Here is a 23026-nt window from a genome sequence, read left to right as displayed (position 1 = left end):
CTGCCTATTAAAGCCAAATTTGGGGAAAAAAACCAAAGGACATCTTGAGTAACCAAAGAAACAGCCATGATCACAGGTGTATGCATCAGGCTACCTACTCCCCAGTTTTATCACTCCTGTGGAAAGTTTATTTGAATGACATTTCTGTAGGCTTGAGATCAGGGATTGCCACTGGCTGGCTTGGAGGTCCCCTGACAAAATGTTTAGTTGTGTTATAGTCATCAGCTGGCCTGGCCCCAAACATAACCACCTGGCAAGTGAGTTACCAGCCCTGATCCAGCTCATCGTGCCTGGGCTGGCACAAGGGTAACAATGAGCTGGGACATAGCATCACATGATCTCTTCAGTTTGGAAGGATTTTATTTATTGCCTTATAAAAGTTGCTCTAAACACTCAATAAAGGGGAAAGGAACATCTCTGTAGGATTTGCAACTGGGAAATCAAGTACTCAGGTACTTTCTGCAGCTTCCATTGGAGCCAGCATGAAGCTCCCTCAGCACGGTGAGCTGAAACTGGCCTGCAGCCAGGTAAGTACCCTGCCCTCACACTGCACAGAGCCAGAGGCAGATTTAACCACGGCTTATTTCCAACCCAGCCAATGTTATAACAGATCTACAAATAGGAACACCAAATTCACTGAGGGGAATAGAGCATAAGGGAGAAGGCAAGATACAAGGGAATCAAAAAGGCAGGCTGACAGATAAGCAAGCCAGTATTCTAGAGAAATACAGGGATTCAACCCCCCAACTAGAATATGGAAAGATTCACAAGCAGACATCTACAGAAAAGACCTTAAAGCACATGATGCAGGAAACCCGATTTGAGGGTAACACCAAACACCAGAAACAGACCAGAAGGAAGAGAAACTGCCTCTGAAATCAGTGTGGTCTGCCAAAACTTCATCACCTCTGAAAGGCAACAGTGACTAGACAGCTTTCAGCAGCTCCCCAAGAAGACTGGGAGCAGCACAGCTGCTACTGGAAACCTTGCTGCCACTTCCACCAGCCTGTTCTCAGTAGCCTGAGCAAGCAGCAGTGCCCAGAGCTGCTGCTGCTCCCAGAGCCAGTGCACAGCAGGTGAAGAGAGCCTGCCTGCCAAGTGAAGCTAACAGCACCTGAAGAGTCTTCATGAGAAGCTGCTACAGCTTTGAGACTGCCTAGAAAAAGTTGATGGAAACATGGAAATACCCACTACTGCCTTCCCTGAAGACAATCTGCAACAAAGACATGGGTAGGAACCTCTGCCAGGTAAGGCTCCCTCCCCGGATGGCATGCAGTCTCCCATGTATGCATGCTATCACTTTATTTGGCACTTAAAGAAAGCACTTTAAATTAACAAAGCTGCTGATTAAGTTTTTTTGCTATGTTCAGTTCACTGCATTAATAGCTGTACTTGTAATCTCAATGCACACAAATACAAGTAGTGGACAGAAAACATGAAAAATCTTTTCTCACATGAATGAAAGTTCACAGTGCCATCAAGATTTCTGTGCATTAATGCAATTTCAAATGACAACACCAAACACTGCTTTATGTACAAGTGGCAGTTGCTAAAGCCACACCAACCATGCTTTCTTTTCTATCATAAACACCGCTCCTTTTTTCAAGGTTTGTAATTAACTTCCAAATCAAAGCAGCTCAATCATACAAAGTCCAAATAATCTTTTACGTTTATGCACCCAACATTTGTTTTGACAGAGCAGATGGAAAAGTAGTATTCAGCAGGGACTCTGAATCATCTTGCATTTCCTTCCTTTTCTTCCACAGCAAATGCAACTGGATGCTTCTTAAGTTCAAGCAAGTTTTCTAACTGTACAAAAATTTATCCACCCATACAATGAAATTGAGGAGAAACAAATATTTTAAGCCCATTAGCTGGGAATGGCGGAGAAAGAAGCTCTTACAGAAGTCAGAAATCAAACATCAGTTTCATTTAGATCATCAAGTTTCAAGATTTCATATGATTGGTAATAATTGTATCTGTGAAGATCTTCTCTTACTCAAATAGTGGTTCATAGTTTGGCATGTGCAGCAAATGAGCAGTAGCTGAATCTCAGGTGAAGACCTCCCACCTAAGTAGAATGAAATCCAGACTTTTGACAAAACCATAAAAATCTTCTAAATTTCTACCTTGCCCAGCAAAGAACTGATCCATTAGATAATTAGGCTTAGCAGTGAATTATATTTTGGGTTTTTTGTTTGGTTGGGATTTTTTATCCTCAAAGTTTTGTCCAGATTTACATATGCTTTATGTTCAGAAGGCATGAAATAACTTTAAAAAACTCCAGTTATTTATTCAGCTATCACTGATTACCCGGCCAAGCAGGTGAGTGCAAAGTACAGCAGACTCTTCTTGCTAAGCATATAAATAGCTCCCGTAAATCCAGGGATAAAACAGAAATTAATCATTTCCATGAAATACTTGGGAGATTACCTGACAACTTCCTGCTAAAAACCAAAACAATTACCAGCCAAACTAAGAAAAAAAAACCAAAACAAACAAAAACCCACAACAAACCACACTTGTTCTGTCTGTTTCATGGGTAAAGAAGTAATATTATGTATATTTGTGACCACCACTGAAATAATAAAAAGTTTCTCAGACTGGAAGAAACAGCAGTTTAGCCCACCAATCAGTTTAGCACACCTTGGGATTATCAGGCACATCCTTTCTGTTTTTGAAGAAGGAAATAGGAAAGCCTGGGTGAAGTCTAATCGTAAAATGATGAATTTGCATTACAGGAGAGTTATCCTTTTTTGCCTCTCTCTTTTGTAAGAGGAATGTTACAGGCAATGTTACATTCACTCCTCACATTCTTAAACATGTAATCACGGTTTTTTTTTTTTTTTTTTTTTGTTTTTTTTTGTTTTTTTTGTTTTTTTTTCTCTGACATCTCATAGAACCATAGAATCCTTGAGAGTGAGAAACACCTCTCAGAACAAGCCCAGCCTTTAAATCATCTTGCCCTTCAGGCAGAATAAGGGAGGTGCTGAGCCTGTTGTAGAATACCCATTTAGATGGAAAGTTCCCAATTTCTTTGGGTGCATCAGGAATACCCCTGTCTCAGCCCTCTCCTCGCTGGCCTGAGCTCTCCCACAGGTCAGAGTGGCTCAGGTCCTTCCTCCTTGTTTCATTTGCACTTAACCAGCAGCAGCTCTTCTGCCTTAGTTTCCTGGCACTGGAACCTCCATTGCAAAGCTACTGCTGCTTTCCTACTCCACATCTCTTTTCAAAACTTAAATGGGACACTTAATTGATGAAATAAAAAAAAATACTCCAGATTTTAGCTTTGTGGGTTTTTTTGTTGGATTTTTTTTTTCTTCTACAATTATGAAAATGTACTTTGACTCATGGGTCAACATTTTGCACTGGAGATGAAGAGCCTAGACACTGGCAGGGTTCTTGCTGCTCAGCCAAGGTCATGTTTTCCTAATGCCCTGCCAGAGGCTCTGTTTGTTCTGACCTCAAATGTTAGATAAGGGAATGGGTCCCTTTCTATTCTATCACAGAAATTCTCCACTTCGAAAGAAGTGCAGTTGGTTTTTACTGAGAATACTTTTTTTAATGCAAAGCAATAGCTGCTTTTATTTTTGATGCAATCCAACAAAAAGCCAATGAAAAATTCAGTGATACCAAAAGTTCATACAGGTTTTGGAGGGAGGAGAAGGAAGGCTACATTTGGGTGACTTCTTAAGGTTTCAAACTTCTCTCCCTCTTGTTTTCTTCTCATCATTCAGAACACCTATGCCTACTTGGATTAAAAGACATAGTTTTTTGCAACTACTGAAAGAATTTTAACAATATCGTTTACTTACTTATTATGACATTGAACACCGACAACACTAAAAACAGCTTCAAGGAAACACTGATTTTGAGGCCACAGTAGTGCTTTTTGCTGAAGGTCTCATCTTATTCACAAATTTTTCAGCACTTCACCCACCCAAGTCATTTCCCCATAAAAGTTATTTCAATGTTGCAAAAAAATGCAAGATTGAAACAGCTCATGAAAATTTATTGCATGCTTATTTTCTCAATAGAGCTATTTACTCATAGCTTGTGCTTCACAGCAGTGGGTAAAAGGCAATGTTTTTGCAAATGAGAAATAGCAAGCAACACAAGATTTTGCCTTCAAATAAATCCTTCAAAATAAACTGCCTTCAAATAAATATTGAGGCACATTATACAAAAGAAGAAAGAATAATACCATCCTTGATGCAAGAGTAACCATAAATTTAATCTAACATCATAACAGTGCAATGATACAATGGTCATCATTAAAGTCAGGACCTACCCTCATTCCTTGAGCAATGCCACCCTTGCTCTATATCCTTAAACAGAGGGGGAGGAGGGAATGCCATATATGCACTGTTTAAAAAACAAATGCTCAACAGCTATTTTCCTGTGAGAGTTATTTCCATGCCAACATTTCCATTTGCCCTGAAGAGTAACTTTAATAAGCCAAAACCATAACGTGTTGTTTCAGATATTTATCTCCAGTCTCCACAATAGTTGGGCTTACACCTAACCATGCACACCACTGAAAATTAAGTAAGCTACTCAGCAAATGAGCCACATGTCAAAATCCAAGGCTGACAACCCAGATTCTTGACTCTGAACTCGCCTATTCTGCAAAAATATCATACTATGCAAAATATCTCTAGTTACTTGGGTGGAGGTGAACTGGTTTAAATATTAAACTCAAAGGATCCCATCATCTTCCTCAAAGCTGTTTCTTCAGGGTGTTTTTCCTAAAGATCTCTCAAATAAATTACATAGCACAGGAATCTATCCAGAGTCATAACTGTGCAGGCTGTATGTGAGGAGGCACTGAGATTGAAGCATATTACCTGAATAGGAAAAAAAGTATACTGAAGGCTTTTTGCACACCTCCTCCTACTTCAAAGCAACATCAGAGATCAGGGAAGTATATAGCCTATCCTATGGCAAGCTGAAGTGAGCAGAACTTCTTGCTGATTAAGTGCCACTGTGAACAAGAGGCAGATTTTCCATTTACATTAACATACCTGAATGTCCCGGAGCCCTTGACAGCATAATTTTGTGTAATTATTTTCTGCTTACTATCCTCCTAGATTGCAAATATGTTTATCTTTTATAAAATGATGTCAATGTTAAACAGCTCACTTTTGTTGTTTTACTTCTTAAGCTAGTTGGGTCTTATTATGAAAGATGGGGCAGCGTCTTTTCTTTTACTTGTGGTTTGGCAATGGTCCTCACTAGGATAAAACCAGAAAATGGCTCAGAAAGAGGCAGAATGAATGTACCAGCCAAAGTCTCACCTCTTCTCAGAATTTAACAGTGAAGTTGCATAACACACACATACCTGTTGCATTATAATGGCAAAGAACTGTTACTAGGTAACCAGTGATTTCAGTTTCAGGATTGTTTGTTAAAAGCTTGCACACTTCAAATAAAGGTATCTAAGAGGCCAGTTTTTAGGCAAATATTAATATTTTCTTGCTTAATCAGGTGGACACTCCAGAGACAAACACCAAAGAAAATTTCTACACCAATTTCCTCTTTTAGTCAGAGCCTTCCACCCCCACGGTACTGAGGAAGAGCTTCCACAAGCTCCTACACTCACCATGTCACAGCTGCGACAAGACAGGGGTCAAATCTGAGCTTGGAAGACAAAAAATTCACATAGCATTTTCTAGCAAGTTATAACTTGAGGAAGATGAGAGTCACAGGTTTAAATTTTTCTTCATTCTTCCACCAGAAGAAAAAACCCACCCAAACCCAAAGCAAACAAAGAAAAAACTAGATTCAAGTTCTCTCCACCCTCAGAGAACATACTTCACATCCATATTCCAGAATATACTTCATTAGGGCTTGTCAAGCACTCCCAGTACCTTGGATAGAAAGCGATAGCAAAGTCCAAAAGACCAGACTTATTTACTTATGTACAACTTACACACAAAAATGTTCACAAATGTGATAAAGAGAACACAGCAGCCACCCCTCCCAAAACAAACAAACAAAAAAAAAAAGGTGGTGGAACACAGCAGTGTTCTCGGGCTAAACTGCTGGGTACTTGTGAAAGATCCCAAACAAACTAACCAATAAGGTAAATCAAACAATCCTGGTAACTGCAGGTGAGACTGCCCATGCAGACAACTGCTGCTGTACAGGTCAGAAACACATCAGTCACATTCCCTACTGCTTTCAGATACACTTGCTAAAAATATTTGTGATGGCTTCACTCTTCCACTACCTTGACTTGTTAAGCAACAGGGGTCACCGACCACAAACAAGGCCCAAGTGTGTACCTGCCTTTCTTATCTCCCACAGAAATTGGTAGATATTATTGGCAAAGGCGGCCACAGACCTCAGCTTTGCACAGCTGTTGTTAAATCTGCAATAGACTGAGCTGGAATACACGAATCAAAACATGCATTAACAGCATTAGTAGCACTCTAACTAGGAAGCTGGGATACCAAAGTAAGGAAATGCTGTTCTGAAAAGATGGTAGCCTAATAGCAATAGAAGAGACAATTACTGGGGGGTAAGCTGTTGGAAAATCAGTGATGCAATTCAGTGGTGCCTTCTACACTGCTTGGGCAATACAGTATCTACTGCAGTGAGGATTCAATACATTTGGCCTTCCACCTCTTCCCATGCAATGAAACATAACCCTGACATCCCCATTATCACCCCTTCACTGCAGGACACCATACCCATCACATGCCCTTCCACAGATATCTATATATAGGATGACACCATTATAGTCCCTATGGCTCTGTGCAAGCATGTTATATGATTTTCTGGAAGACAGACAAACGGCTCACACATACCTTGGCAGACACAGAGCCCTTCTCCCTCTCCTAAGTTTTATGCACCAGCTACACATTTGTATTGCTTCAGCACAGGAGGGTTTCCATGGCAGGCACAGGCCAGCCTCGTGGTCCCTAAGAGAGCATGGAGAAGAGCACCTGCAGGAGATGGGCAGCAGCAAGTTCACTCACCCAGGAAGGGAACCAAGTGTGATTACTGCAGGCAGCTCATTCCCTTTCTTGAGAGGGAAAGACAGATTCTTTCAGCTTGGCACGTGTCCTAAATCACAGAACCTGAAGGGAGCCACTACTGTTATTAAACCCATTAACAGGAACCATGCACTGCAATTTGTCCTCAGCTGGAACAGCAACATCAGCTTGTCCACCCCACAGCAGCCACAAACATAGTGCTATCCACGCTGGTACTAACCAATACTGGAGGTATCAGCTTTCCTGAAGCTGACAAAAATACTCAAAGCCAGCGAAACTCTGCCCTGAGGGAGGGAAGAAGGGGAAAATAAAGGTGCAACCTGGAGAATGCCATTGTAAAGGGATCTGGCAATCTGTGCCAAAAAAACCAAGGTGCTAAAAAGTACAGTATACACAGTCTAAAAACAGATCAAGGAGATGGAAAAGGAGCCAGAACTGAGTGAATTATTTTAACTGAAAAACTCAAAAACAATTCAGTACCATGCTTACAGCTTAATGGAGTTTGAAGAAAATGCCTCATTTTTGAAGTGCTGATTGCATCTCTAACTGATCAAGACTTAGTCCTTGCAACAACAAAGACTCTAATTAGAGCCAGCCTGTGAAACCTATCTTCCCCTGGGGTGAAGAGTCAAGAGCACAATAACAACCACTTGTTCCGACCACTGATAGGACAGTCAGATCCTTGAAAGGTTAAAAATATTATGTGAGACTGGTCCTTCAAATAGAAATGATGCACCGTGACCACTTCTTTAAGACATTCAAACCATACTTCTGCTTCTCTGCAGTCATCAACATGGAACCCCATGACTGCAATAGTGCCAAAGACACTTTCTCCACCCCTACCTGCAGAACACCCTGCACTTTATCAAGGCAACAACAGTTTGGGCAGCAATTTCTGTTACTATTTTATTGTGTTCAAGTAAGCAGCAACTCTGCAGCTTCTGCTGAAACAGCACCACCACAGTGCTGAAATGGCACAGTCAATTTTTTTTATTTACTGTTTCATAGATTACAGAAAGACTGATATTCAGGCCTTTCAAATACTACTAGGGGAGATACAGACTGCTTAATTTTGAGAACTGAACGAATAGTAAAAGTAAAAATAAGAATCTGATGACCCAGTGAAAGGGCTGTGTACACTCCTCCCCGCAGCGGGTCTGTGCCCTGCCATTTCAGAAGCTTGACTGCAGCTGTCCCTGCCATAGCGTGGCGGGAGCACATGCCAGCACAGGTACCTGCTGACAGCTGGTGCTGAAGGGAGGTGTGCGCCGGCACCCTGGAAACACCCAGCCCTTTTTCTCCGAAAACTAAACCTCTCGCCCATGCTGCGGCAGGCTGCGTGTGTGAGCTGCCAGCCGGAGGTGGGCTGCGCGCAGGCAGCCCGGCCGCGCTCCCGTACCGCAGTACAGCAGCCGCCCGGGATCGCCCGGGCACGGAGCCGGCGAGACCCAGGGCTGGCCGGGGTCCCTCTGCACCTGAGAGCCGCTCCTACCCGGCACGGAGTGCGCTGTGTGGATTTCGGGGCGCTACATCGAATCCCCCTCTCCGCCCGAGGACGCCGGAGATCTCCCACCCCCGGAGATGCGCTAATAGCCCCACTTGTTGCACTGCCCCGGCGCCGGGCCGGGTATCCTACTCCCGAGCGGGCATCCCCGCTCCCAGGCGGGGTCTGAGTCCCGGCTCCCCCGTGCCGGACAGCCCGGAGGAGCCCCGGGCTTGCCTCGGCTGGACACGTACCTCTGCAGGGGCATCACCTCGCACGCCATGCTGGCCATGGAGCCGCTGTCCGCCCGGCTGCCCGCCGCGCCCCTCACCGCGCCCGCAGCGCCGCCAGCGCTTGGCCGCGGGGAGCGCCCGGCCCCGGGGAGGGGCGAAGGGGCGGCCGGGCTCGGGTTGGCGGCTGCCGACGGCCCGCCCCAGCGCCGAGAGCCCCGGCCCGGCCCCCAGCTGCGACGCCCGCAGCGGCCCCTGTCCCTGCTCGTCCCGCCGGGCCCGGCAGGCGCAGGTTAACCAAAACCTGCTTCTGATGTCCAGCTGGTTCTGGGCCTGCAAAAGATGCCACAAGCTCAGGGCTAATGGCTCCTTTCAACCCCACAAGGTCTTCTGTATCCGTTTCAGTAACCCACCGCCCTTCTCCCTAAACTCGCCCCGAGTGCAGTGTAGTCTCTCCCGAGCTCCCTCCCCACGGCCGCAGCGGCGCTCCGCTCCGGGAAGGGCAGGCGCGGTGCCCCGGGCACCCAGAGCCCCACAAAGCTCCACGACACTCTAGCGGGGCTGCTCTGGCTCTGCCCTCACACACCTTTACCATGGATCGGTGTCCAGTAGGGCTGGCAAAACCTCTGAACTTGATCCTTTCGTGTTGCGGTACATTCTACCGCGGTTTGGAAGGTTTATGCTGTAGCTGGCCACCCAGTTCTGACCCACTGCAAAGAGAACTCTTCTTCTCTCAATATCTGGAGACAACTGCAGAGCCGAACTCATGTTCCCAGTGGGCTATGCTCAAGCACTCTTGCAGAATTCTACACCTGTGGCTGCTGACCAAATACTGTTCTGGAACAACAAATCACATCATTCCACTGGGTACAATTTTGGGGCTGGAAAGAGCAGTAGCAAAAGCACGGCACACAAAGGGTGTGCTACTTACTGGGACACAGCAGCTTTCAAAAACGAACAGCAAAAAATCAAGGTCTTGTACTGAAATGTTTAATGGCTACTGAATGAGCATACCCAGGGTTTTTTTGCTTTTCACCTTTGCAGATCCTCTGCCCAGAGCCCCTGAGGAATTGTCTTCCATTTCCCCCCACACAGGACAGAAACACTTCTGCTGCTGCCCAGCCCGTGAACAATGTTATCACACTGCATACTTTGTGTGACAGGGAAAGGGATGATCCTAATCTGACAAAGGGGCCTAAGAATGTCCTTTCAACACTTCAGGTGGTACAAACAAAATGGCACATGTCAATCTTCAAAAATTCAAGTCAATATTGGAAGTACCACCCTGTTCAACCCTAGAGAGGATTAGTGCTGGCTTAGGAGAAAGCTGTGGCAGGAGCTTAGTACCTGTATGTTTAACACTTCCATAGAGATGTAGGTCATGCAAGCTAAACATGAGCCACATCAGCTCTCTGGAGAAGCAGCCAACACTCCCAGGTTTGCAGAGGGTATCGGACATTTCACAGGGATGCCCAACAGATCCTGACCCTTACCAGCAGGAGGCAGGGGCATTTTCCGTCGAAATCAAGAGCAGTGGGCAGCTGCAGCCTCAGAGAGCAGCGGCATGGAGGAGAGACACGGAGGTCAATTGAGACGTAGCTTCGCCTCAGTACCCTGAGCTGTTTAATATCTGCTCCTGTCAGCTGGCGGACTGGAAGGAGTGCATTAGTGATGCTTCTGCCCATTGCCTCAGCACAAGCCTGTTCTGCTGTGACCGTCACGCCAGGCACAGCACAGGGCCCCTTTTTAGGAAAGTCAGCAATGCTGATAAAGCACTCTGCCATCATGGATCTGGGCTGCTCTTATCCATCCCAATTAAATGAGTATCTTGATGACTTCCTGTTAAATTAAATGCACCATATGTGCTCATAAGCAACTAAAACTATGAGAGAAAGATTTTACTCTGATACATATAACTACTTCAGTATAAAACAAAAGCATCCTGTACCATTTCACAGTTCGACAAGAAATCAAATTGACTTTTCCTGGCCAGTCTTTTTTTTATACACACACAATTATTCATAGTTTATTACACTTCTATAAACTGAGTGTTACCATTGGGATGTCATTAAAAAAACTTAAATTTCCACATTTAACTAAGGACCCATCTACATGGGCAAGGAGTCAGGGTTCTCCAGAGCAGCTTGCTGAATAAACAGAAGTGGAATAACTCAAATAGCTGCTGTACTATGAATTTATACACTAGCTATTATGTCATAACTTCCAAGGGACTTGCTTATATAAATAAGCTTAAAAGTACTAAGCTCCTTGACAAAGAATCCACTAACAAAAAGAGATGCTGTAATAACCAGAAAGATTAATTTATGGATTAGCATCAGTGAAGAAGGTTAGCTTGTGGCATCATGCTAAAATTAACCAGATGCCAACAGTAAAGTTGCAGGGCTCCTTGTGCCCTCAACGCCTTCAGATCCACCTTTTGTTTCTGTTCTCTTTTGAAGTCCCTTCAATGGGTATCAGCTTTCTTCTTTGCATCCTCGTATGTCACTTTCAACATTGCCAAAACCATCACAACTAAGAAGAGGTACAGGAGCTCATGTTTCCCTGCACCTACTGAGACACAACTTCAGCAGCTGTTGGAAGAAAAGTGACCCAAGTTGAAAAAATGCTAGCTGGTTGCTAGTACTGCTGGTTTCCCAAAGTTTTAACTACTTTGAGAGCAGCTGCAAACACTCCAACAAAAGATTTTAACATGGAGAAATGTCAGAGTGAAATTTTTATAACTCCTTTTGAGGACTGTGGTCAACCATTGGTAAGAGTGGTAGTACAGGATGCATGTCACCTTAGTTCAGTTCACACTGTCTCAAAGGGCCTTTTGAATCTCTCAGCTGCTAAAGAAGAACACAAATCTTAATTCTTCACCTCCCCTGTTTCATGTGTAAAGACCACAAGTGATTTATTTGTGGCACAAAGCAGGCAGACAAAAGCTGCCAGAAAGCTGCAGTCTTATCTCCAAACAATTCCACTTCCTTCACACATGTTGACAGTAAAACCAACTTGCTATTTGTCAGAGGCAGGAATTCCTACCCTCCCCTCGCCCTCTTATGCCTTTTTTTAACTTGCCTAACTCAGGCTGGGCTAGCACACATAAAACCTGGGATTATACAACATTTTGGTTTGGATTTGCTTTTACTTGTTGCATTTGTTCTCCCACGTTAAACAAAGAAGACAAAACCTCTTCTGCAAGTTCATATACTTCTTGCATTTATGTTACTCAGAAAGGCCAAACTCATCTGTTGGCACCAATAATGCACCACAGAAGTCCTTTATGGTACCACCAACTATAGACACAGAGGATGAGGGAAAATCCTCTCTCAGGACAGGCACAGCATCCTGTCCACAGACTGTATACTCCCTAGTGTATTGAGTACACTTAGGGAAAATAGACAGCAAATAACAATAAAAATGATGAAGTCCATTGAAATACCAACACATACCACCACACTTCAGCACCTACACCAAGGCAACACCTGTGTTCAAACTATTTGATTTGTAAATTTCTTACTGAGCTTCAACAAAGGAAAAAAATACTGGCTGGAACTAAATATGAATAGTCACTTTTCTCCATCAAAGTTTAAAGAACAACTGCACGTTTGGAAAGGAAGTCTCCTGTCAATCATAATTACAGAAGTGCTTTCTCCTCTTTCTTTCCTTTTCATACTTTGCTGCACACCAAGTAATTTTCTTGGCATATAAAGCAACAAGAGAAAAGGATCTGTGAGCAGCACCAGAGGATACAAGATATGCAATCTAAATAATGGATTTTATGAGGATATGGTTGTGTCTGCCTCCTGAAAAACAGTATCCCTTGCTTCACTGCACAGTCATACATAAATCAGACACTATTCAAAAATTAAAAAAAAAAAAAACAAACCAAAAAACAAAAAGGCAATCTTTCCTGGTCTGACAAAATCTGAAGGCTTTTAGGGTGCTATTCAATACCATCAATTTATTCCCACAATATTTACCAAGTTATGCAATTATTTTCCCTCTGGCAGAAACATGAAATGCAAAGGAAAGATATCGCCAGACTGAAAATTACAGAATGTACTTTTCAAAATACTACCAATACAAAACTAAGAATTCCATTATTTATGTACATGTACTTACATTAATAGACAAATTTTCCTCTTTAAAGTATATATGCATATGAACATCTGCCATTATAAATGATAAATACTCTGGAAAATCTCCTGCAAGCCAGAAGACTTGTGTGCACATATGAAATAAGCAAGTCACACGTAAATAGAAACTGTACTTGGAAACTGGGGCCTTCAAACCCAAACAAAGCAGGCAATTAAAAAGGCTCCCTCCAAAAGGGCAAAAACAGGAAGAAAGATCAACTAATATGTTAAAAACATAATTTAGTGAAAGGGGAATCCTCAGAAATGTTTAAAAGTAGTAATGGTGACTTTGTAAAGCTGGTGCTCAGCCCTGTTTCACTTAAGGTTGTTTCAATGATTTGTAAGTAAATGTAAAACTATACTGGTGGTTATTTTTAAGTATGTATACTGGTATATTTTTATGTATACTGGTGGTTTTTATGTATGTTGTGTGCAAGCTAGCATTAAAACTTTCAAAATCTGGGAACTATGTGCAAGATGGGGGTACAGCATCATGCTTACAAGCCCAGTGTGACTGTGTGGCTGAAGAAATGATCATCATCATCCTCAGAGACATCAACATGGGTATTACATTGAAAAGGTGTATTATGTCTGTATTTCCTGCTACGTTTTGGTTGCTACAAAAGACTTTGATCAGTTCAAGAATTCCCATTTCCGGGCAAGTTGTGAAAAACTGAAGAGTGCTAAGAGACAGCCCATGAAGGGCATGCAAAAACTGAACCCACATATTTAGTGCTTTTCAAAGAAAATAATTAATGCATGCAGGACACATTAATACTTGACCTAGTACTCAAACTCATGAAGACTCAATGGTTGGAAGTCAAAGATTGGCAAATTATGGCTAGAAATTAAGACATTTTAAAGTGGTGAGAATAATTAACTACTGATGAAATTAATCAATAATTACAGTGAATTTTTAATGTTCTTAAATTTCAGTTGCCTCTGTTCAGGAACACCAAGCCTTATGCAAACAGTCTAGATGGAATTTGCAGAATTTTCTTTCTTATTTTTGTAACTGATATTCCTCTTGTCCAAAAGAGGAGCAGGTTGCTCTCAGCTGACCTAATTTTTTGCACTGGCATAGAAATACAAGCCTTGTTGGCATATGTGTGGAGAATATACTGGTTTTTGCACAGTAGCTTTTCTGTTCCCTCCTGCAACTCAGAGGCCAAATTATCTTTTAAACCTTTTAAGCTTTTAAAATCTGTTAAGGAGGAAACATTCCAGAACTGTTCTTAAAACTTGCAGGGACAAGAGAAAAGTATGGACCAAACTGAAAGCTTCTCAGAGCTTCCCTGATCTCACCCAACAGATAAGCACAAAAGTTCATTTCCCACTGCCAGGGACACTGCATGCTCCCTGGAGACCTGGATGTGCTGCTGTGGCTTCCCTTCATGAAACAGCAGTGTCCTCTACAAGCACTGCCACACCCGCTTGCTCGCTGCTTTAACTTGTTCCAAAGGACTCTCACCCCATGGGATAGCCCAGAAATTATTTCTTGGCCTCCATCCTGGAGCAGGGGGAGGATTGGGAGTAGGTTCCTAAAGGGTTTCCTGGGAAAGCAACAAGTGATGAAAGGTTGTGCCAGCTAATCTGCTGTGGGAACAGGGTAAAGCATGCTGAGTGACAAGGTCACTAGGTTCTTCATTTGCACCAGTTAATGCAAGCGCCAGAGCATGGGAGAGCAAGCAAACAAGCAGAAGTCCAGTCTGGCACAAGTTATTTTCAAAGCAGGATTTCTCCAAAGCTCTGTTAATCTAATGAAATTCCTAAATTTTACTGTCCAATGAAATTTCTCCCACACTTCTAAATTTTTATTTCTTCAAAACACTAAATTGTTATTTCTATAAAACTGTTTGCACAAAAGCTTTTTAAAAATCCAGCTGTTTCAGACCAATTAAAATGTCATTGAAAATTATGAAGAACAAGCATTCATTTGTTAGCAAAAAAATTTTAAAAAATTTAAGTGAGTCCATGGTGCTCCCTCCATGATTTATATTACCTACCAAAAATGTCACTGTTTTTACACTTTCCCATTTTCCAAAAACATCCTTCCAATCCTCCATAAAATTACTATCGTTTGAATTCCATACCTCTGCAGCCTTCATGTTCCCTGCTTCCTAAAGCACCTTCAAGTGAAATGCTTGTAGTCCACACAAAAAACCCCCAAGGATACGGGAAGGGGCTGAGGAAAGCAGAGGAACAGGCCACATCACTCATGTTTGCTGCACGTGGCTTTTTACTCCACTGAAAGATAAACTGCTGTCCATGTTGGCAAAGGAAGCAGTCTGGCAGAGTCACCCTCCAGAAAAAAACCCTCCAGGAATAGCTCCTCTTCTCCAGCTGACAAAGTGACTGAAAGGAGTCCTCCCTTTGTACCAGTGCCCCAGTGGCCGGCCTGGCTCCCAGGAGAACTGGTGGGGAAAAGATGACTCGGCAGGACTCTGGCTGGGAAGTACTGAAACAAGAGTGAGCTGGGTGAGAATAACTCCAGCTTTCTGCCTAGAGCTGCAAGATGCATCTGCCACAGAAGCAAGGGACATCTTGCTAAAAGGCAACTCTGACCAGATCCATTAAAACCTGATTGCATTTGAGCAGAACACAGCCCTCTCAGGTCAGCCTTGGGGCTTCTTCCTGTGCCCAGCTGTGTGTACAGCACGAAACAACAAATGGTTGTTTATGCACAGCCAGATACAGAGATGCAGAGGGCTTAATCAGCACAGCTCACTGCTGTGCCCCTCATTTGCAACATCAGCTTTGAGCCTAGCTGCTCCCTACGTGCCCAGGCTCTGCAAACACCCTTCTGTCCCACTGCAGGACATTTCTGTCAGGATTGGCACAAGTGGATACTGCAGGAAAACAAGTTCAGCATACGAGTTCATTATCAGGAACATTCAGAACAACGTGGGTAAGGTCTGTAAGTTTTCAACTGCCCAACCACCTCTCAGAGTCTTGGGAAAAGAACATATTTTTCTACTCAAGGAGGATACATCCAACAAAAGCTAACAAGATTTTAGAGGAAATTTTTTTTCTGTGATGCTCAATAGGTCTGTTACAACAGTGGTCACTTGAATTTTTTTTTTTTTTTCAATTTGACACTTTCTGAAGTTTCAGGATGGGATTTTTTGAAGGAAACATCTATACATTTTATAAAATATATTGTTGTGTTCATAGTGCTCCCAATCATTTTACAGTGGCCAGATAGTTCCTAAATATAATGCAGAACAAAAAACATGTTATTTTATTAGATATTAATCCCTCCCTATGGTACTCAAAACTTTCTGAATGTACAGAGACTGTGAAAGGACCTGATGAATTGGTGGTGGAATCTTTTGTTTCCAGGAGTTCTGTCAAAGCCTTAACAACTACAAGTCATTAACAACCAAGGAGTTTTTGATTTTTCTTTTCAACTACCTAGTGGCCTCTATTTGCAGGCATCCATATCACAAACACACTACTTCAGCAGGTGCATAATGAAAAGAAAAGCTGTGGTACAGGAACAGGACTATCTGCACACTTCCTAACTGCAACCCTCTCCAGCCATGAAGAAGGCACTGAGCCAATGTGAAAAGTGCAATTTGTAGATAAGCAGTCAGCTTGGGATCATACTCCTCATAACAGATAAAATGAGAGGAAATCTCTCATGGCCACTGACCATGAAAGAGAAGGATTTTACAACACTGAAACAGCTCAGAGCCAAACTGATGCAAGAAAAGTGACAGCAGCAGTGAGTGACAACTCTGCTGTGCCACGCTCAGCCTCTTCTTATTAGACAGCCAGCTGGCCACTTTGAATAAAAATACACATGTGTGTCATAGGAAGTCACAGCTGAACCCAGCAGCCTACGCTGCAACGTGCTGAACACAACGTCCAAACGCACAGCTCTCCCAGCTGAACCGGGAAACTGCAGCAGCAAACAAACCTGAGTGAGAACCCAGTGACCTCTGCCTGCTGATCTTCCTGTGGGGACTGCCTGCAGGACACAGCCCAGGTCCCCTCTGGAGAGCCACAGGGGAAGGAATACCTCACAGCCTCAGGTGGCCAAAAACTGCTGGCTCTGCAAAGCTAACAGAAAATCACTCTGTGCTGAACCTCCCCTTTGGAACAATGGACCAGACTCTTCAGCAGAGTCTTCAGCCTAAGGAAGTGACAGGAGAGTGACAAGACTTTTACTTATTGAAGTAAAAATAAGTCACAGTGCAGAGGCTTTGTTTCTTCTCTACTTGCTTGAAACAAGGGTTAGTGATGGGTGTCTTGATTTATATACACATGAATATTAAAAGCACAAAGATTCCAAGGTTAGCCTAAACTCCTTATGATTCACTGTGTGTTCTCCAATAACACGTAACATATCCTTTTGTTTAAAAATTACTTAAAAATCATGCAGATGTTTGTCCTTTATGTCCTCAGCAAATCTATTATGTGACCTAGTTGGTAAAAGAAAGCCATCAGCTTCATGAGATGTAGGGGCTTCCTCCTCACAGCAAAAGCAGATAATAAAATAAAGAATCCTAGCTGAGAAAGCAATGCCTGAGGTACAGAAAGGGAGTAATTTTTTTCCAGCTTTGTTACTCAATTACTGTGAATTTACAGTAGTCCCTTTCTGATTTCTAAGGCTGCTGGATGCTGTCCCAGGAAACAGGAAAAGCTAATATATTTGGCTCATGGACCGAAAAAAGAACTTTTGTTTCCATATGCACATTATGACAATAAAAGTGCATATGTGCCTTCTACCTCAAATAGTCACCAGATCTTTGTTTCATACATGCCTCTTCTTGCTTACAAGATGAACCTCCACTTCTGTGGCACAGGTCAGGGCATCAGATTCAAAATATTCTCCATCCCACAAGCCATAATTTGTCACCGTGTAAATCTTGCAAAGAGAGACAAAGATAAAACGGCTAGAATTATAAAGGAAAGTTAGAACAGTGTGATGGACAAAGCCTAATTTAAAGGAGTAACTTGTGCAGGATGGAAGAGAAAGGTCAAATGCTTGGAAAAGTACACTGAAATCCACCCAGGTGACTTGCATGGAAAAAATCTACATAATTACATGGGTCTGTAACTGTTATTACATCTGGGCAATAGACAGGAGAGAAGAACCCAGGAAGAGCTCAGACCACACCCTGATTTTCCATTCACAGTCACCTGCCTTGGAGAGACAGAAATCACATGTCTTTATGACTGTGTTTTTAGAAAACTAAATGCTTTTCTTAACAACTCATTATGTAAGGCAGTTCCTGCTGCCAGCATCCCACAATGCAAGAAAGAAGGGAATTGATTGCATAGGAGGGTGGAGACAAATGTACTTGCAAAGTTAAATGAGTCAGCTTGGAAAAACTAACTCAACACAACATAAAGAGAGAAAGTGGCAAAAAGCAACAACACTTTACATAAAATGTTCTCTCTAAGGGCTCAGAACAGGGTCTGCCAGAGGCTGCTGCGTGCTGAATGATGCAGAAGGCAACTGTGCTTGCCACCTCCCTACCAACATTCCAGACCTTTACCCCTTTCTTGAATCGTTGTCTTGAAGAATCAGGGCAGCCCTGCCTGCTGCCTGGCTGCAATCCCTTATGTAAACCAGGCAGCAAGGCTCCTCAGTGGTAAGGCAAATTATTACTTTTGATGAGGACTGAATGTACTGGCATAACAGACTTCAAAAACAAAAAACCCCAAACCTAAACAAAAACAGTCAGCTAAGCAAACAACACTAGCCCCCCTGTTTGATTTGTTCTGGCAAGAACAGGCCAATTCTTATCACATGCCAGAGAATAATGATAAGTTTTGGCTTGCCTCGGTTTTAAACCTCAGCTGCTAAGAGGAAAGCCAATAAATAGGGAAAGTGTTTACAGTAAGCACAAACTTCTCAGTGTACAAATATATGTATGTTTTCATACCTCAATAACTAGCAGTGAAAATACACAGTGTCATTAAGAAGAAGACACAGCAGGGTACATTAATCAACCCTTTATTTTAGGGATGCTACCACGCTACTAGGCATGTGTTTCCTTTATTTTCAGGACACAGGCCAGATATAAGGATTTTTGTGAACAAAAGGTTGATGTAAACAAACCTTCTCTTTGAAAACATGCACGTGTTAGAAAGCCAGCACAGCATTATCTGTGCTGGCAAACCTCATTGCAGCTGTGATGGCAGTCACAAACAGGAATTTGTGATCTCTGGCACACAAAGATGTGGCTACAAGTACAGAAGGCTGGCTTACTGAACAACTGCTGTGGCTGCTCTACGCTGTGGCTCTGAGGAGCTACACAGTGTTCTTCATAACGTCTGTCTGCCACACATGGCACCCATTCCCCAGCATCCAACCATTAGTAGGCAAGGATGGGTACTCAGCTCAGTCCTTTGATATTTCCATGCACAGAGACTAACAGCACTACAAACAGCAGGATGCTCTCCCACTGAGGGATCCCTCTTCAAAACAGTCCCAGGAGTGCAAAGCAATGCAGCTCCAGCAAGCGCTAGAACAGACACGTACAACAGCAAAGCGTATTTCATCACCCTTTCCTGGACAAAAGATCCAGCACAGCATCAACCAAAGTCTGCAGACAGCTTGCACCTCTGAGCCAGTATCAGGAAAGACATTTATGCTCACCATCCTCAATCCCCTGCTTCACATTTTGACTGCAGGAAGCATTTTCCCACCTTCCTGAAGGCTCTCTCTTCTCTTTCCTTGTATACAAAGTTTAGCACGGAAGGCGAGAGAATTGCTTGCAAGAGGCCTTCCTAGCTTTGTATCCATGTAAGCCTTAATATAGCTAACCCTGAAGTAAAAGCCATTTGAATCTATTATTTGAAGCAGTTATTTGAAGTTTTAGTACCTATAAACATATTCAAAATCATGCCATTTCCTATCACACATTTCACTTATGTGTGAACCGGAGCTTTGAGCAGACTTTTTCCTTCTAGATAGAGAAAGAAAGAGCGACCCAAACAGGGACTCTCAGCTTCACTCCAGACCCCTCTCACTGAAGGTCTGGTAAGGCCCCAGGGTGGCCCATTCCCTCCAGCCCACTCTCCATTCCAAAAGTTATTGCCTTCCCCAGCTCCTGAGTCTGCAGTGTGTCTCTTGTGGCTCCCATCCAGGTAAAGACAAAGGACGTGTGTGCTTCCCAGGCTCTGGAGGTTTGGCCCTGAAGTCCTGGACAGGAACTCTTCCAAAAATGAGATGAGACTCATAGAAGTAAACAACAGGCTGCATATTGCCTAAAGACTGAAATCATTTTTTCACAGGACCAGTCTCTCCTGTCCCTTCCCTATGTTCTTCCTTTCCCTCTTTGCCTCTCCACTGTTTTTGCATTTACCCAAGAGCTACATACAGGTATGCTTTTCTACTGCTGCATAATTAGCAGTTTGCCCTCGGCATACAGCTATAATAATGAGACAATTTTCAAAACAACACATACATTATGTGCTAGTGGGGACTGCAAGTACATAGAGTTAATCCACCTATTTTGTTCAGAAGAAAAGAACCTAACTTACAACATTTTCTTAAGATAACTGTTCTGAACAGAAGGTGATAGAGATTGTATGCCTTGCAAAGTTTTGACTGCAACTGATGTATTGCATATCTCAGATGACAGCAGCATCTTCAAAACATTCCTGCAATGAGGAATATCATACCTGTAAGGAGGCTTTCATAATGTCTTTCATCATGTCTTTCAGTATTTTTAAAAAATGGTAAGTCATTATAGAAGATATAGTCACAACTGTATTTGCTACTTAATATGTGGATCTTCATTTTAAGTACAACTGTATGAAGACACATATTAAAGGCATTTTAAGTAGTATTAAAAATCACTAATCAACCAGAAGTCTCTCTCAGTTTCTCCCTGAAGGCTCTAGTGTCAAATGAACCTGGTGGAACATTTATTGAAGATTGCAATCCTTGCTGAAGGGACCCTTAGGGGCTCCATGTGTGTGGTTATTTCTTCACTGTTACACTTGTAAAGCTGCTAAAAGTGGAATTCTGCATCTACTGTTCTATGTTCTTCATCCTCTTCTAATCCACCCATATCATGGTATCTGAGCATGGAAAGGGAACAAACCACAGGCATTTTCATGAAACAGCAAATGATTATCACTGCCAAAACCAACCTTTATTCTTTTCTAACAAAGATCATATCATAGTTGAGCAGATACAGTCGTTTCACTAAAACTTATCTGGTAATTACACATAATTAATGACAACATTTATTTTAGAAATGTTGGTACCGTGTGGCACCAAACCCCCCAACAAGAATAGCAGTGTGTTTGCAAAGCACTTTGTAATCTAGGTCAGATGCCAGAGTCCTCCCGCTGAAAAAGGTGAAAGCTCCTAATAATAGCCTTGCACTGAAGTAACACCAGGTAATACTTCATTGTGGGCTCAAATTGTATGGCAGTGGCACAAGGCTGCCAAAGGCACGTCTAAAACCACTCCTGATATATCAAAGCAATACACTGATGCCCGGGAATCAAGGTTTGTGCCCGTTGCACAGACAGGTGTCCCCCAAGCATGTTAGCCTAGCTAGATACCTCTTTCTGCTCTTCCCCTGTTCCTTCTCTCCATCCCATCCTGCCCAACAACTTGCCAGCTCGAAGCTGGGAAGAGCAAACACTACCTACTCCTCCTTCAGCAGCAGCAGTAGATCACTGACAAAAAAGTACCAGAAGCAAACGGCAGCACAGATATTCAATGCAATTAGATAAATATGAACAGAAGTGTGACAGGACAGGAAACTAGGGGATTCTTGAACAAAAATGGGATTACAAGAGAACTAATTTCTAGAGTTAATTAATTTCCCAGATAAAATCAGAGATGCAGACATCTTTTAATCCAAGGCCCAAGCATGAAGATCAGGCTTCTGCCTATTTACAAACACATTTCATTTGGTGCTTAATGTCCTGTGCCAGCACTGGTCCAACTGTCCCATATTTCAACAGTACTCTTCTAAAAAATTACACATTGACAGGAAAGCAGGATTCCCTATAGCAAATAATTAGTTTGTTTGGAACTGTTCTCCTGAAAGAAAGGCAGTGTGTTGGGGTACCTCATGAAGTACATCAGTCACACACACTTTCCCAGACATGAGATCTGGCAGTTCTTTATTTCAACCCTTGGGCATTTCATTTCCCTTTACACCTGGGAGCACACAGCAGAGTACAGGCACACTCTCTGCCAGCCTCCAGCAAATCAACACCAGAGGCTGGAACTTCTGCCACAGTCCCACCTGCCTGGCCCTGTCTAACTGCTAGAACTGTATTGCCTTCTCCAATTTGCCAACTGACCTGCTCTGATTGATTTCTAACTCATCTCAGCCAAAAGCAGCTGGATTAATGAAGCCATGTAAACAAACTTGATGTGTTCTGGCTGAAGGAATTTTTGGGGAAGCTTGGGGAGAGTGAAACACACAGCTAACATAGCTAAGAGTTAAAGAGCACGTGCGCCTGCCAAAGGCTAGAAACCAAATTCAACATCTATGCCTCACCACCATTACTATGAACCAAAATCTAGTGTTAGTGCATAATTTGCTAACTTGTCTCGTAAACTGTCTGCTCTGGTGCTGAGAATAGCACACATCTCCTGCTTACACAGTGAAGTCACTCAGTTACATGTCTGGCAGCACTGCCTCTGCTTTGTGTTCCTGGTTGGTATGCTGGGACACTGCAGTGTTCTGTTCCATGACATATGAATAGCACTATTTCCCACAGCAGGGCAATTCCATATTTCAGTAGCACACTGCAATTTCCCACAGTAACCTGAATCCCTCATGTGCTGCACTAGACACAAGAGGAGAGAGAATGGCAGACTCAATTCAATATCCTGGTTCAGCCTAATGTGCAGGGAAGGACTTTACAAGAAAGCAAAATGCCCATTACCTGTTCACTTAACAGACAATCTGCCAGCAATCAAAACTCAAAATACTCATTTAGATAAATACTTTTATAGCTGCTTTACACTAAGAGACTCTCATAGATAAATTCACAAAGATACTTGTATAGATACTCTACACATACTCTTCTATTCTTGTCTGAATGGAGTAGTACTACCGGTAGCACAATTTTTGCCAGATAGAGAAAAACCTATAAAAACCCCTTCCTTTTTGGATTTAAGAGTGAGAATAAAGTCAGCCATCTGTTAAGACTTAAACTGGGCAGATCAAATACACT

The 23026-nt window shown here is 42.8% G+C and overlaps 1 protein-coding gene across 7 annotated transcripts in view; it reads right to left on the bottom strand.

The window, feature by feature from the left end:
* The window catches only part of FAM13A (family with sequence similarity 13 member A), a 117388-nt gene that overhangs the window by 46724 nt on the left and 47638 nt on the right, over positions 1 to 23026 (bottom strand). For 2 of the 7 annotated variants that reach the window (XM_041411927.1, XM_041411929.1), the window contains exon 1: positions 8739 to 8854. The exons of the other annotated variants lie outside the window; for them this stretch is intronic. In XM_041411927.1, coding sequence (XP_041267861.1) covers positions 8739 to 8776 — 38 coding nt within the window. In that variant the 5' untranslated portion in view covers positions 8777 to 8854. Of the gene's footprint in view, positions 1 to 8738; positions 8855 to 23026 lie in introns of those variants that run through there. 7 annotated transcript variants of the gene reach the window in all.

The sequence above is a fragment of the Onychostruthus taczanowskii genome, unplaced genomic scaffold (genome assembly GCF_017590055.1).
Source record: "Onychostruthus taczanowskii isolate IOZ18803 unplaced genomic scaffold, ASM1759005v1 scaffold38, whole genome shotgun sequence".
Lineage (NCBI taxonomy): Eukaryota > Metazoa > Chordata > Aves > Passeriformes > Passeridae > Onychostruthus > Onychostruthus taczanowskii.
This window is presented reverse-complemented; position numbering and strand designations above follow the sequence as displayed.